The 15,854-nt window shown below is 37.8% G+C and overlaps 2 protein-coding genes across 13 annotated transcripts in view; one reads left to right on the top strand and one right to left on the bottom strand.

Moving 5' to 3' along the window:
• SAMD3 (sterile alpha motif domain containing 3) overlaps nt 1-10,047 on the top strand; it is a 33,987-nt gene extending 23,940 nt beyond the window's left edge. The window contains exons 6-9 of the mRNA XM_085217326.1: nt 7,454-7,657; nt 8,024-8,195; nt 9,389-9,471; nt 9,729-10,047. Coding sequence (XP_085073452.1) covers nt 7,454-7,657; nt 8,024-8,195; nt 9,389-9,471; nt 9,729-10,001 — 732 coding nt within the window. The 3' untranslated portion in view covers nt 10,002-10,047. The remainder of the gene's footprint in view (nt 1-7,453; nt 7,658-8,023; nt 8,196-9,388; nt 9,472-9,728) is intronic.
• Nucleotides 10,048-11,845: 1,798 nt separating this feature from the next.
• Nucleotides 11,846-15,854, bottom strand: part of L3MBTL3 (L3MBTL histone methyl-lysine binding protein 3) — a 76,685-nt gene continuing 72,676 nt past the window's right edge. For all 12 annotated transcript variants that reach the window (XM_085217323.1, XM_085217320.1, XM_085217321.1 and 9 more), the window contains one exon: nt 11,846-13,698. In XM_085217323.1, coding sequence (XP_085073449.1) covers nt 13,555-13,698 — 144 coding nt within the window. In that variant the 3' untranslated portion in view covers nt 11,846-13,554. The remainder of the gene's footprint in view (nt 13,699-15,854) is intronic.

Raw genomic sequence — 15,854 nt, forward strand, 5'->3', positions numbered from 1 at the left:
CTGTAAGTATATGCCTGGCTCAAAAGAGTAATTATGTATAATTAAAGCAGAGCCTACTTTAATTAAATATGAGTCAGTTTGGATCCTTCAGTAGGCTACACGTTCATCTTGCATGAGAGCAGTCTGCCTGTGCTGTTTCCCCAGACTTTGTGTTCAGCTTTTGGACATGAAGGGTGCCATGACTGCGATACTTTCTCAGTTCGCTCCCACTTTTGGGGACAAGAAGGTGGGCAATGAGCTGTGCATAATTTATTGCTTATGTTTCAGATTCAAACTTACTACAGATTAGTCAGATTTTCTTTTTCACTTGATCATTCCTTTCCCAAATAAAATAACTCAAAAGATATACTTTGTATTAAACATCATTTCGATGAACTTGAAAGTTGCCACAGGGGGAAAAAAAAAAAAAAAAAAAAAAAAAGCTGTTTTTTGCAATAGTGGAATTAAAAACTTTTCTATACACTGTTTTTATGAGATACAATGTGTCAGAATGTATTCCAAAAAGAATAGTAAGACCCGCTTTCCAGTAATTGAAGATCAAGACACAAGATTCAGATTATCATGAGTAGCTACTGTGAAAGCCATTTCTTATTCTGACGAGGTTATAAAACCCATTTAGTAGAAAAGATTAGCCCAGGCAAGGGTTGCACCACACTCCCAGTGAGCATGCAAGCGTCGTATTCTTTGTTTAGGCAAAGAGAAAACACTGAAATTGCTACTGCCAGGCTTGCTTGCATCAGTAACTTGAGAATTGGTGCCAACTCTGATGGAAGTAAACTCAGCAATCAAGAACTGTTAAGCAGTAGCAATACTATAAACAATAACATAACTTGCACTGGCACTGAGCAAGGAAATTAGGAATGCCTTTTCAAGGAAATCTTATATTAGTTGCGGGGAGCTGCTAAGATAACTGTAAACAGCATAATGAAAAACAATGTAACAGCTATATCAATGTTACCGCTGGTCAGTAAGATAGTCACAAAGTATGGTGTAAAAGAGGAGCTCCCACAAGGGCATCACCAGTCCTGTCTGTGTGATTTTTATTACCATCTAACAGTTTCTACCTTTTCCAGACAGCAGATTAGTGGAGACCCCTAAGGAATATTCCTGAGCTGTCCCAGGTGAAAGATCTGAATCTGTGGTCTGCAATGAGTAAACCAGTCATGTGCAGGGCTGTCTACTGGTCCTATCTCAATTCACTGTCTAAAACCAAAGAGTTAGTGGATTCTGTTGGCATTCTTTGTGAAACAGACCTTGATCACTGTCATTAGCAACAGCTAGGCTACATTTACTATTCAGGAACTGGGTATACTCTTGTGAGGAGCAAGAGATGCTTGCTGTTCTCGCTAGAGGACTTTTCATCACTATGTGGTTAGTCAGTTATTTCACTTTGGTGTTGACATTAATGAGTTCTAGGATTTATGACAGTGGCTTCCAACAGTAATTGAAAGCTTTTATACCTTGTTAATGCACATCATGCATAAAAATTCTTCCTTCCCTCAAAGAGAAGTAGCAACTTCTCTACTCTAACTGGGACACTCATAAAGTGCTACAAGGTACAAGTTGGGGCTTTTAACAAGATCCTAACTGCTATTTTTACTAGTAGTTCTGGCCATATCTTGTGGGGAAAAATAACCACGATTCATGAAATGGACAGTATGGAATTGGGACTCTGTGTTTAAACACCTACTTCCTAGCAAATTACTAACTATCCTCATGGTTCAGGAAGTGTGACAGGTGAGGGATTTGGACCATAGTTGTTTAATGCATGTATGCTTCACTGTTTAAAGGTTAGCATCTTAACACAATCTGTTTGTATGCGGTTCCAGTAAAGCTGTGGATATCCTCTCTGGGAAGTGTGACAGTCAAAAGCCATCTGCAGCACAAGCAGAGTCCTATGACCTGTGTGTGTCCTAGACCCAGTGACTTTAGTCATAGATACTTGACATGGCAAGAAGTTAAGAGTGGTTATGAGCATAGGCACTCAAGGATTTGTCCCCTAGAACTGTCATTCTTCCCTTATGAAAGGGCTTAAGAGTTTTCGTAGGGCCTCAGGCAAGGTCTAGGCTATACTGATGTAAAAATGCTGGATATATCCTGCTTACCTCATTAACGTTCTTGCTGCATACTTTTGACCTCTTTTTCTATTCTATTCCACTGTATTTCTCATCTGCTTATAGCAAAAAAAAAAAAAAAAACCAACCAACAAACCAAACAACAACAACAACAACAAAAAACACTTCATTTTTAAAGGTATCAAAGTAAATTCTCATGTTCCAGAAAGTTTTTTTTTTTTTTAATCCAACTCCTATTATTTAAAAATAAAGGAATTTCTTCCTATTATTCAGCAAGTACGTATATTGCCATTAAAACCATCCTATGCCAAAAAAACATTAAATATTACCAACCAACACTTATTATCACTGCAATGGAAATTGATGTTACTGGTGACATGACTGAAAATCAAGCCAGGGGAAGGATTATTTATTTAATTAGACACCAAAAGAGGAGATCTTTAATGTAGATCTGTCTTCAGTCTATATAGGATTGCTTTTCCACAGTGCATTGAAATAACCAAAGGTTAAATTTACTGTCACAATTTTACTGGGATATTGCTGTACTGGATGAGCTTTCTTGCTTTGATGGATAAGGCAGAGAAGATTCTCCCGAAGTTAGAATGTGATGGGATGGCATACCAGTTCAGTAGTCAACTCTCCAAAAGCAATTTATTCCCATTCACACCCCAAATGTTGAAGGTAACTCTAAAAGATTTTACATCTCATTTGAAATCAGTGCAAAATAGGTTGCAAAATGTTGTCCCACTGAGGTAACTTCTTTTTCCCAAAATAAATCCACCTCTCCATTACATTTCTACTTACCTTAAAATCAACCTGTTCACAAATTAAAAACTAAAAGAAAAAAATGAAAATATTCCAAGTCCCACATTTAAGTGTGACTGAGTTAATGTTCAGTTATTACACTTTTCCAGAAAAAAAAAAAAAAAAAAACAAATTAGAAAATAGGAACACAGTTTGAAGATTATGAAAATTCAGTTATAAGGCAAGTTATGCACTGAACACATCTTGCTGCTAGCATTATAGTCTGTAAATTTATATATACATAAAAGACAAAATATATCTTGCTGTTAGAATCCAATAAATCCTGAGGTTCAAAATTATTTGTGTAAAACTCAAGTGATGTCATATTTTCCTGCTCAATTAACAGCCTTCGGATTGTATTTGAATGGAACCATGCTTAGAAATAATGAACAGTATACATTAGGACACTTTCTCCCTTCATATTTTCAGCGAGGCTGCCTGTGTAAACAACTATTCATCCATAAACATTTAAGTTTACCATTCTCTAATTCCACGCTGGTTCTGCTAAAGGCAGCCACTGCCGTTAGCCTTACTGTACCAGTGAGGTTCACTGCTCTATGCTGCTCCTGACTGATAAACATGCACACTTGCATTTAATCAGATGGAAATAGAAACATGCAATGATGCAGTAATTCTAGCTTCTCAATTACCACCTAATCTGTATTTCTGCAGCTTTGTACATTACAGTATATTGTTTATATTGTTTGTATAATTCCACACTTGGAGGGGAACTGTACAGAGACAAAAATGAAACGAATTGCTTAGATACAGAAGGCATAGACTTGTCACTGTACATAGAAGTAGGGCCCAAAATCATAGCAACTTTGGTGTCTTACACCAACTCAAGAACATTGTTTCATTACAAGAAATATTCTGCACTCACATGTTCTACTTCAGACTTATCATTAAGCATCCTTTATATAAACTTTGCCTTCTACTGCACTCAAACAACCAAGTAATCTCTGAAATACTGAAGGCTACTAAGGCCAGTAGAAAACTATCCTTCTTTTCTATCCAAATGGTACTAGAGCAGATTTTGTAGGTTTTTGAAGTTCTGACTGATTGATTAGATGTACTTCACAGCTGGGTATTTTTATTCATTATACAGATTACTAGTTTAAACAAGGTATATTTACAAGGCATAATTTAGGATTACCAATAGCTTTCTTCAGCCTAGAAGTACAGCTTAAAAAGATGAAAAGATTACAGGTGATGATTGCTCTAGACTGGCAGAACACTGCAAGAAAATCACTTCTGATCATGTTCCCTGTAATGTAATGGATGATTTACACAACAAAGTTTGGCTTATCATCACTTTATTTTTCCTAGTGGGTAATGACAGCGTTTCTTTCTTACGCTACTGCTCTATTTTTACAGGTACCTTTCCATTGCTGCTTACAAAAATGTCGTATGGAGTCATCTAGCTAATTGATAATGTCATTAACCTAACTATTCTTCAGCACTTGGCTGACTACATGCAAAGTCCCTTAGCTCTAGCTGCTTGCCTAGCCAAGACAGATAGAGATATACTGGAGCCAAGGTCTTAACTGGCTCACCATGGTGTTTGTGTCTTAGGAGCAGCAGGGCTTGTGCTAAGCACCAGGATTTATTCTGTTCTCCTGTCCCTGCAGCTGCTGAGAGGAGGCAGCCTGGTGCCTGAGGCCCAGCAGCTGAGCAGGCTCCTGCTCCTTGGGCAGTGGGATCTGGGAAGCAGGCCCCCAGGAGAGGTCTGTAGCAACAGTTGGAACCAGAGATTCCAGAGTAAAAACTGTGACTGTAATTCTGCACGATGCAGGCACAGCAGTGTTCACAATATAAAGCTGAAAAAAAAAAAAAAACAACAAAACAAACAACAACAAAAAGCTATTAGTTAGGCCTCAGAATCCTCAGAAGTGGAGTGCAGGAGATCACGTTGCTAGGACCACTCTTCATAGGTAATGTCAGGGTGTGTCTTACGGGGTCAGTAAAGAAGTTATAAATAAGTCATTCAAATGAGCAGAGGCAAATTCCAAGGAGCAAACATTTTAGATGCGTTCAAGGATAAACCAGCTAAACTTCTAATTGTGATGTATCAACTTGGAGGCAGCTAATTTGATGCCAGTTTCCAAAATTTTGGGAATGTTGACCAATAAACTTATTATTTTTACATTAATTAACAAGAACTGTAATGCAGAGCTGAGAGATGAATAACTTGGGAAAGAATCAGTGAAGTTTCTGTAAACAGAAGTCATGCTTCATAAAGGTATTAGTTCTTTGAAGTATTCAGCAACCCCGAGGGCACCAGAAATTCAGCTGATATAGTTTACTTCAGAAGAGATTTCACCACATGCCTTTCAAATGCTTTTAAAATATATAATCTGAGGGGATAAACAGGAGCTGAGCAGAAATAGTTTGGTTGTACTGTGGAAAAGATTGCTAATGTTTAATTTATGCAGTTAAATACATTTCTAAGTGTAGAAAAAGGAGAATAGCTGGCTGACCACATTTGCTGATGCTACTAAGGGTATAAAGACAAAGGTTGTCTTTGAAGAATGGCAAAAGATTTAATGTTACTGAGTTAACAGGGCAGAAAAACAGCTGGTAAAATTCAATGCCAAGAGATGCACAATAAGGTACAAGGAGAAAACCCAGTTCTAATGACGTAGACAATCATGGCCTCTGAGCTTATTATCATTCACAAATGATATTTTTATATCATGCTGGAGAACATTTGGCACAATGCTAAGCAGCTGTTCAAAGAAATACATTGAATGCTCAGAGTTATTTAAGAAAGAAACAAAAGGGAGTGCATTATTCCCCTGTATGCACCTGTGGTATCAGAGTATCTCAACTAGTGTTTTAAGCTGTACTGTTCCTGTCTTGTAAAGTGAAATCAGACAAAATGCAAATAACAGGGGTTTTTGAAAGTACGGAACAACTATTGTACATGGAATGATTAAATAACTTAGGACAATCTTGTCTGGAAAATAGATAACTGAGGACAGAATATGATGTAGCTATACAACTAGAGGCGAACAGTTTGACCTCTATCTTATTGAATCCTGTAAGATCATTAGAAGACGAAGGCATGGCTTTTGGCATCACAATAGTTAAACTGCTGAACATAATGCAGGGTGTTGCAGAAGGAACAATTTTGCCTGGGTTGGAAAAGTGACTGGAAGAAATGATGGAAGAAAAAATTTACTGGAGGCAATGAAATATAACAACATGACTGCTTGAAGTCCATGAGCCCCTCTTCTGATCTGTGACCTCTCTTCCTGGGCACTGAGGAAGAGGACAGGAATGCCTGGTCTAATCAGTCACGCACAAATACTACTGTTCAGTGAAGTTATTTATAAGAGCAAACTGTGCTGACGTAACATTGGCCTAGCAAGGGCTGGGAAGTACCTGTGGGAATCATGGTAATTAACTGTCCTGCATTCAGGGCTGTCTTTCTTCTTTGATAACATTGGTAATTGAAATTCATGGGTATATAGTAGGAGGGAGACACTGTTTTACTTCTATATCTTGTACATGAAAATCTTGAAATTTCACATACACAATTTAAAAAAAAGGACATTAAAATGGAAAATTAAATTACATACAGAGAGCTCTGCAAAGCAGTCTTAGATGTTGTAATTTTTTTCAGCTCTATGTCTTAAATATTCTGGTAAACAAAACAAAACGTCTCAACTTGCATTGGATCTAGCCCAGAGTCCACTACTGGCATAGATGACAGCTGCATTAGTAATGATACATTTGGAAAAAGTTGGTTTAAGTGTAGCTTGAGAGTGGTAATGATACTAACAAAGCATCTGTATGTTTCCTCAGCTTGCTTCAGTGGACAAATTCACTGCTTCCTATGGTAGAAACTAAGCCACCGGCTACAGCCACAGATGTACTGCTTTGGATAGATACCCCGCTTATTTGTAATTACTGTTTGTGGAGTTACAGCAGAGACAATAATAATAATTTTGAGGAAAATCATTAATTAAATCTTCAAGTATGGAATAACACTGTCAAGCAACTCAAATAATGCTTTCCATCAAGAGATTTCTTTCTCTTAATTCTTCTGGTTTCCTTCCTGGTAAATACTTCAATTGCATGAATATGGAAGTTTGTTGTCCCGCTTTTAGCACCTGGATGAGTAAGAAGAAAATCCTATTTTTCTTGGCAATACAGAGCTAATATTGCTAAAGAGTAACACTGAGATACTAGATGATCATTATGTCCTTTTCAACCCAGGCCATTCTATTATTATTAGAACTGCCTGTTAATTAAAAAACAAACAAACAAACAAAAAAACAACCCACAGTTAGGCAAACTAGGCACATGAACTTCATGCATATCCTCTAATGTGTAACTTGAACCTGGGAGACCTAGCTGGTAGCTCTGGAACTACATGAAGACAGATTCTATGTATATGATAGAGCGACAGTACAGAGTCAATTCACAGAGCCAGTATTCAAGCTGCCCTCTAATCCCTTTTGCTAAGCTTAACTACATATTGGTGTAGACTCCAGTGTGAACTGACAAGATATCCCACATTAGATGAAAAGTGATTTGTTACAATTCTGTCCTTGATTTGTTGCTAGGAAGAACCTGCTTATCTTGAAGGTGATGCAATGTATGTACACATTAACTGGCTGAAGCAAGAATATATGAAAACTCTGAGAAACTGGAAAGAAGTGAATAATAAAATGAATGCAACAATACAAATACGAAGGAAGATGATCTGTGATAAGACGCCTTTAAAAGACATTCTTAGACTATTTCCTTTCTTAAGATGCCCCTATCAGGTAACAGAACTATACTTAATAATGGCATTAATCTATATTATAGATGTGACACAACTGTGGGTGTTCATGGATGTTTCTGCAGAAGTATTGATCGACATTATTCTCTTTAACATATTTTTGCATCAGTCCTTGTTAACCATGCCACATGCAACAGCAGTGGGTTGTTAGAAGTCCTTTGATGATACTTCATGTACTTCTTCCCTGTTTTGAAAAGAAATGAAGCCATGATATCATCCAACTTACAGTCTTTTTTCACTTATCTTACCCTGTCTTCAAAGCATGAACCTCATTTCTTGTTTTCTGTTTGGGCTTTAAGCATTGCAATAACTATTTTATTTTATTTTATTTTATTTTATTTTATTTTAGCTTTTTAGGGAGTTCCAGCTTCTCACACACATGGATGTTTATCAGAAAACAGTTAAGATTTTGGAGATTTATTCAGAGAGCATATTATCTTTATGTCTGGTGAAGAATAATCCAATTAACATTATGCTGCAAGAACATCTGAAACAGAACACAGAGGAAAACGTTCTAAAATGTCAGTACAAATCTATGCTCTAAATATCTGTACTAGGTCTGGCTGGGATGGAATTAACCTTCTTCAGAGCAGTCAGTATGGTGCTGCGTTTTATATTGGTGACCAAAACAATGTTGAAAACACACCAATTTTTTAGCTGTTGCTGAGCAGTATTTGCACAGCCTAAAGGCAGTTAGTTCCTCGTTCTTCCTCCCAGTGAGTAGAACTGGGGTATATGCACAAGAGACTGAGAGTGGGACAACCGGGCAGATGACCCAAACTAGCCAGAGATGTTCACGCCATACTCAGTAATAAAAAAGAGGTTGTGGGCTTTAAGCAGGTTAACATCTTTTCTTCAAGAACTTAGAATAACACTTGTAAAAAAAATACTTTTCCTTAGAAAGGGATTGTTTTTAAGCTGGAAGTGAAACAATGTAAGAAGTACTTACTGTTGTCTTTCAAGTACTCTGTCTCTTCAGGAGTAGATACACTTCAGGAGTGTAAGCACAAACTGGTATAGCATAACGTGTCTGAAAAGCAGGGATCTGAGTCACACACAGAGGTCTATGTCATATTTGGCTTGCTGGTTGTGAGAAGGGAGTAAGAAACCGCTACCACTCACCTTCTTTCAATCTGAAAATTGGGGTGAGGTTAGTTCTGTAGGGACAAAACATTTGAAGGAGTTACTTGTGAAATTTACTTTTCTTGAACTGCAGCTGTAGATCCCTACACCTGAGCTAAAATCTTTGAAAAGTGCTTCTTGAGAGAGTCATTTGCTGTCCAAACAGGCATAATTTTAGGAGGTCAAATCAATTATAGAATAACCTGAGTTAGAAGGGGCACATAAGCACTCCAACATCTGGCTCCACACAGGACCACCCAAAAATCAGACCACATGATCAACAGCATTGTCCAGGTGTTTCTTGAACTCTAGCAAGCTTGGTGCAAGGACCACTAAAGGATAAGGAAGATATGCATTTTCCAATTGGAACCTAGAGTTTGTGATAACTTTATGAGTTTGAATACTATGGTCAATTGCCAGATGAGGTACCTAAACTTTTATTGTGGCACAAGCTATTCTCCAAAATGAACTGAGCAGCAGTTCCACTGCTGAGCTGTTAGTTATTTCATAAGCCACAATCTGTTTTTCCAGGATGATGCCATAGTGCCAGAACGTTTTCATTTGTAATTCAGAAAATCCTTGTCTTTCACAGATATGAAGATGACTGCTGCATGTTTACTTCTGCCAGATGTCTTTGGAGATGACTCCAGTCTGTTTGCTGCAGTGAACGAGGAGGTAGGAAACAGCACCAGCAGCTGTGGTCTTGCTCCTATGAGCTGCCTGGGCATATCCCTCAGCCTCTTGGTGGCCCAGATTAGTTCCTGGAGAAGGATGACATTCTCCTTCCTTTTGGATGAAAGGCAAATATTTGCAGAAGTGCTAGTTAAATTCAAAGCAGTGTTACTAGGCTTACTGAATTTTTTGATGTTACAACTTACAGTTCACCAAATGATGCTGTGATATCATTTGAAATATTCTTTTTCTTAATTTAGGTGAAAGTATTGACACCAGTGTTGGAAGTTAAAAATCCCTTCAATGTGAATTCATGCAGGTTTGCTTTGTACATAGAAAAACAAGAGGTAGCCCAGCTCAATGACTGCACTACAGCTCTGGCAGCACTGGTGGCTGCATTTCACGTGTTCAATATCCAGTGCCCAAGCAGAATCCAAAGGACGCTGAAATTCCTGGTGTCCCTGATCTTTGAGATGAACATCCCTCAAGCATTCCTCCCAGGTCAGGTAAAGAGGGGGCTAGAGATGCCTTAACATCCCAGTGTTTGCTAGTGTACTCATATCAGGAACACTTGGAATTTTGTCAAATCTCCTTGTTGTGAAGATAAATCAGTGCACTCATTCTAGTGAACGCATCTGTATATTTCTAACAGTTATGTTTAACAATGTCTGCTTTTTAAAAATTGTACTGGCTACTTTTTAAAAAATCTAAAATTGTCTAGAGCAGTCTGGAAGCATTAGAGCAAATAAGATTTTCTAGTTTACTGCATGTGTAATGTATCAGTTTTCCACACAGAGCATTTTACAAATGAAAACAATATTTTTACCATCAGAATTAAAAAATGTACTCATAAGTTAATGTGAGCACTTAATGTTCTGAATTTACACAAATTAAAGATTTGTTACCTCTCTCACTATATTATCTTCATGTGATCATTGAGAGTGCTTGAATGTATTTCTTTGTTTTAAAATACTGGGCTTGATTTACAATTTGGAGGATGATGAGTGTTCATGCTTTTCTCAGCGCATGAAATGTTTTCTTCTTTCTTTTAACATTAATCCAAAGTTTGCTAAATAAGGATTCTGAGATCAGTTCTCAAAGTAGCAAGAATGACTTTCTGGGATGCTGTCATGTGCATTTGTAACAACAGCTTTTGTGCTGGGAAACAAATGCCTCATTTTTCTATCTGAGCTTTTTCCCCATAACAGATCAGCCTTCTCCACATGGTACATGTCCTGCCTGCCCACACAAAATGGAGCCCTTTTCTCCTCTTCCAGAGTCTCCTTTTCTCCCTCCCACAGCCCTCTTAACTCCTTAAGTGCCTTGGACTCTGGATAAGCTCACAGCGATGAACAATAGCAGATGCCAGCATGCTTGACCACTGCATTAGTTATATATACAGAATGGTAAATAACTTCTTTTAAAAACAAAACAAAAAAACAACGACTGCACTACATTCTGCTGAAGAGTTTCATTTTTCACCATTTTTAGAAGTGTTGATGTAGCCCAAGCAGTATCTGCATTCACCAGTATTCTGCACACTCAAACACGTGGCTTGGGAAGCTGCAGGCGTTTTCTTAAGTGTCGATTGCACAAGGGTGAGTCCAGTTCAGAGACTACAGTGGAACAGTGCAGTATGAGGGGAGAATACTGCAATAAATGGTCCAACTCTTCCAGAAAGAAGTCTCAGAATTTTCACTTGCCTCTCATAGAAACTGTGGGATATCCTTAGCCATGTAACTGCTGGGTCACCTCCAACACAATGTTGAAAACCACTACGATTATCATTTCAAAGATCCACTCTGTTGGAGTAATTTTCATGTCCTACTGCTTCTGTTGGGTGTAGTCTTTGTAACAGAGTTTGCCCTGTTACCTCATAATACAAAAGTGAAGAATGTAGTGATTATGCTCTCGCTAAATAGAGAAAGCATCATTCAAATGAAGTTTTCTACATCTTGTAAAGAGAATTAACTAAACCATTTCATTAAACCACAGTATGCTATAAGTAGATACATAAAAATTCAGGTAGTTGCTAGTGTTCATAAGTGATTACGAACTGCAGAGTGGCAAAACATTGGTTCTTCCTGAAGGCTCCAGAGCTGGCACATGAGAGAAAAATACACACCGAAAGTGAAAGTTCAAGGAAGTGAACTACATGGAAGGAAAGAAAACTAAAGAATGTAGCATATTCTGTTCCATGTCAGCTGTGGTCAATGAGATTTAGGAAATGTTTTGGGTGAGATCAGCTGACAGTAGCTGAGTTGCTCTTTCAGATGCACGAACATAATAAAATACAGTGAAGAACTACTCCACACCACCCTCTAAGACATCCAGGTTAATTTGAGAATCCTGGACATACATGAATGTAACAGACAGGTCCAATTCAGGTTTTATTTGTATTGTAGTACAATAAGAGTGCAATTTGACTGTACAAATATTGAACAAAATGTAAAAATATTATTTATGCAATGCTATGGAAGGAAATTAATAGAGCAATGCAACTTACTTCATACTGACCCTGTTTTACCTCATATTATGGCAGGTACCAGTCACCAGTGTGATCTGGAAGGGGCACAAAGGGTTCTTGAAATCTTAAGGAACTTCAGCCAAAGAACAGCCTAGCAAAATCTCTGGGAAGATTTAAAATTCTCCAAGTTCTGTGCAGTGGAAACACTGTTCTTAACTACAGACTAAGCAACTGCCCACCTCAGTACTAAGAAGAGGGCTGCCAAAAGCTTGATCCAACTCTTCTCTCTCTGCTTGTAAAAGCAAAATTCTGGTATATTAGTAGCTAGGCTTTCTCCAGTGTAAAGTGCATCCGGTTTACATCTTACGTATATATACCAAGTGCAACAAATTTCCCTGACATAATAAGCCTCCAAGTACCTGCTAGTGGAATCTGCAGCCTTGCTAATGACCTGGTGAAACCCATGCCTTTTACCTAGTTCATGCCTATGCAGGATATGTGTTTAAGTAGCTTTTTCCTCCATGCTTTGGCTTTCTGGCTATGCTTCATTTATAAATCAGATTTTTCAACTAGGAAGTGGTGTGTTAAATAATCCTTCCACCACTAGGAATACAAGCTTATGTTGCATATGAAGCCAGAGTAGCAGTCCTAGCTTTAGCACACTGTTTTTCTCCACTGTTTTGGTAAGTATACTGGAGACTAGCATGTGCAGACATGAATAAATATATTTTCTTTTTTTGCTAATAGTCTTACCTCAAAATACATGTATTTTCCTTCATGTGTGGAAGGACTGTAAGCAGGCTCCCATGTAAAAGGCTGGGGCTCTATTGTGCAGCATAAATGAATGTCTTCTATGAAGTCAAACTTTATTTTTCAGTTGCAGCCTTCTCTATACTGATCTTTTGGTAAAATACATTAAAGATGCTGGTGGAAAAACTCACATAACATTTTTGTAATCGTGCAAAAGTAAAAACATTCAGTTATCAAAAAAGCATTATAATTTCAACCCCAACAAGGTTTGTTTTGTTACAAGCAAACAGACAGTTTTATAATCTGTAAAGTTATATGCTGTAGCATAAAGTGTCACATATGTAACATTAACTGTTTCATTTTTAAACTATGGCACAAATTTGCATTAGCCATAACAGTCTCATTTAGCTACCCATAGCCTAATTTTTGGCTAATCACTTTTTATTTCGATGGTAAGAAATAATAGCTACCGAAAAGTAAAATGGGTACACGAAGCAGAATTCAGGAATTCTTAGAAAATATTAATGTTCCCTTATATAATACAGCATAAATAATCAATGAAGGTTTTTTTCTTGATGACCAGAGAGCGTTAGAGATCCTAACCCTCCATGGAGAATTAGCGCCATTAGTTTGGTAAATAAGACTAGCTGACTTGGCTGTTAAAAAGTACCTTCTTAAAAGCGTGAGCACTTCCCAGAAGGATTCAGATGTATACTGGCTCTAAGAGAATATGAATAGTCCACCAGTGCAGAACATACTTTTCTTCCTTTCTGAGAGTCCTTACTCAATAATTCTGGTGAGTCTTTGTGCTTTGAATAAAACATGAGCTCCAGTGGAGGAAGCTGGCTTGTACACGTTTTCCATTATCTTCAAAGTTCATTGTGTGAGTTTTTCTCTGCAGCTTTGAACATCAGAATGGAATTAAAGATTTTTAGGGCTGGTCCCAGTTTAATGCTCATTATTTTGACTATGTCTGATTGGGTCATTAGCAGAAATGCTTCTCCATCAATTTGCTTTAAAAGAAAAACACACAAAGCTATTAACAGGTCTGACAGTGAAGAAGTATAAATGTTTCAGAAAACATAAAGAGAAAATTACCCAACAATCTAAAAGAATGGTTGAATACAGTTGCTTTCAAACTTCAGGATAGCCTTGCTATAATTTTTCTAGACAGATTAGCTGGTCCAAAAGAACAGGATGATGATCCCCTTTCTGCTTGAAAACAACCATCTGGCTAATTTTTAGCTAGCCAGTGTTTATTTTCATACTGACAGTATAAAATAAAGCTACTAAAATGTAAAATAGGTCAATGAAGTAGAAGTCAGCAGTACTGCAACACAGTAACTAATTTTGCCATTTTAGCTTTTCCTTGTTTGTATGCAAGCCTTCATAAGCAATTCTCCAGATTTTACTCCCAGCTAAAGAACTGGATCCCTCTTCAGGCTACTTTTCTCTGTCCATTCAATAGGAAATTAAAATGAATGCCCCAAATGTAAACACAGGTTAGACTAGGTAAAACTGCCTCTATTACAAATGCAACTTTTGAAAAAACTTTTTTTTTTCTCTTGTTGTGTTTTTTTTTTTTTTTTTAATAAACATTACAAGTGAATATTCTCCTGTAATCAAATCATTCTGTCACCAGGATTCTAAATCAGAACATGAAGAGCCAAAGCCCCCAGAGCAAACTGGGGCAAATATTTATTGTAAACTTCAGTATCTTTTGTATCTTCAGCAACTTTTCAGTGTAAGCAGGACAGCTAGGCCTAAAAGTCAATTGTGTTTAAACTGGGAGCACTGCTTAGATTTAGAGATACTGACTTGAGATAGAACTAGTGTAATTCATTTCCTGTGAAACCAGGACATAAGCTTTCTGAATCAGACATGCTGTTAAGGCAGAACACTGCAGCACTGAAAGCTGAGAAGCACGGCAGTGAGAACAGCACCACATGGTTATCATGGTTACTGTCAACTCATTTTGTTTACAAAGCCAAACTGGATGGGCTCAGAACAGAAGCATTGCAGTGTGGGGGTGCCCAGCTTTTTGCAACTTCATAACATAAGGATGAGAGTTCATCTCCACAGCAGAAGTCTGAACAAACACCTTCCACCTACTGAAAGACCTTCAATTGTAAGCTTGATAGGGCATTCCAGAATGAGCATCTTTCATGCCTGTGTGTCACTTAGAATTAGTAGATGGGGTATGATTTCTCTGTGAACTGTACAGATGCCAGCCAGTCCACTCTGGTTGGCATCACTGGCAGATAATGGTCCTGGAGAGACAAATGGAGCTTAACCCCTAGAGGGGGCAAGAATTTTCTTACACCTCTGAAAACAAAAGTATTTAGGATTTATCCATCTCTGTGGCACTTCCCATCTGTTGATTCAATCAGCAGTGCACCAGCTGTTACTGATTTTTAAACTTCTTGGAAGGTCCTCCTAAGTGACGCAAGATGAACTAGGTCTGCATAGCAGATACAATTGTAAAATGCCTAAAATCTAAACAAGTGCAAAATGCCCAAAGATGCAACTTGTTGGTCCTTAGATATGAAACTATAATTAAAATCCATATCACAGCCTGGAAACTTCTGTCACAGGAGAGGATTAGCAGGGCCATGCTCAGGAGGTGCATTTACCTTCTCAAGTTTAAGTACCACAGTTATTCTCCACTAGCAAGGGTGCATGACATGGAATATTACAGTATCACACTTTGCCCATTCATATGGCCTGGTGGGGATAAGCACCTGAATTATTCACACTGTCAATCTGTGATCAATTAGCCTTTTTGGAATGAAGAAGTACTAGGAGTAACAAACCTCTGAGAGGAAACACAAAAACCAATAGAGATTATAAAGGCCTACTGTACTGAAAAGCCCTCACACTTGCTAATGACAACTATGGTACAACTATCTCAGATTCCAGAAATTCACACCTGGCATGCTCACAAAGTAAGTACACGCTCCTTTTAACCTAGTTAGAAGCATTCAAATCACATTCATGAACTGGCTATGTCAGGAGGAAGAGCTTCAAGATTAAGCGTGATCAGATAAGACTTAGTCAACACCTAACTAGCTTTATCTTCTTTCTTCTCACCCCATCAGCTGCAAAACAGCCTGACAGTCCATATACTTGTTTCTGACTTCAAACTTAAAATTCATCCAAACACTTATTA

Source organism: Meleagris gallopavo, chromosome 2 (genome assembly GCF_905368555.1).
Source record: "Meleagris gallopavo chromosome 2, MGAL_WU_HG_1.1, whole genome shotgun sequence".
NCBI lineage: Eukaryota > Metazoa > Chordata > Aves > Galliformes > Phasianidae > Meleagris > Meleagris gallopavo.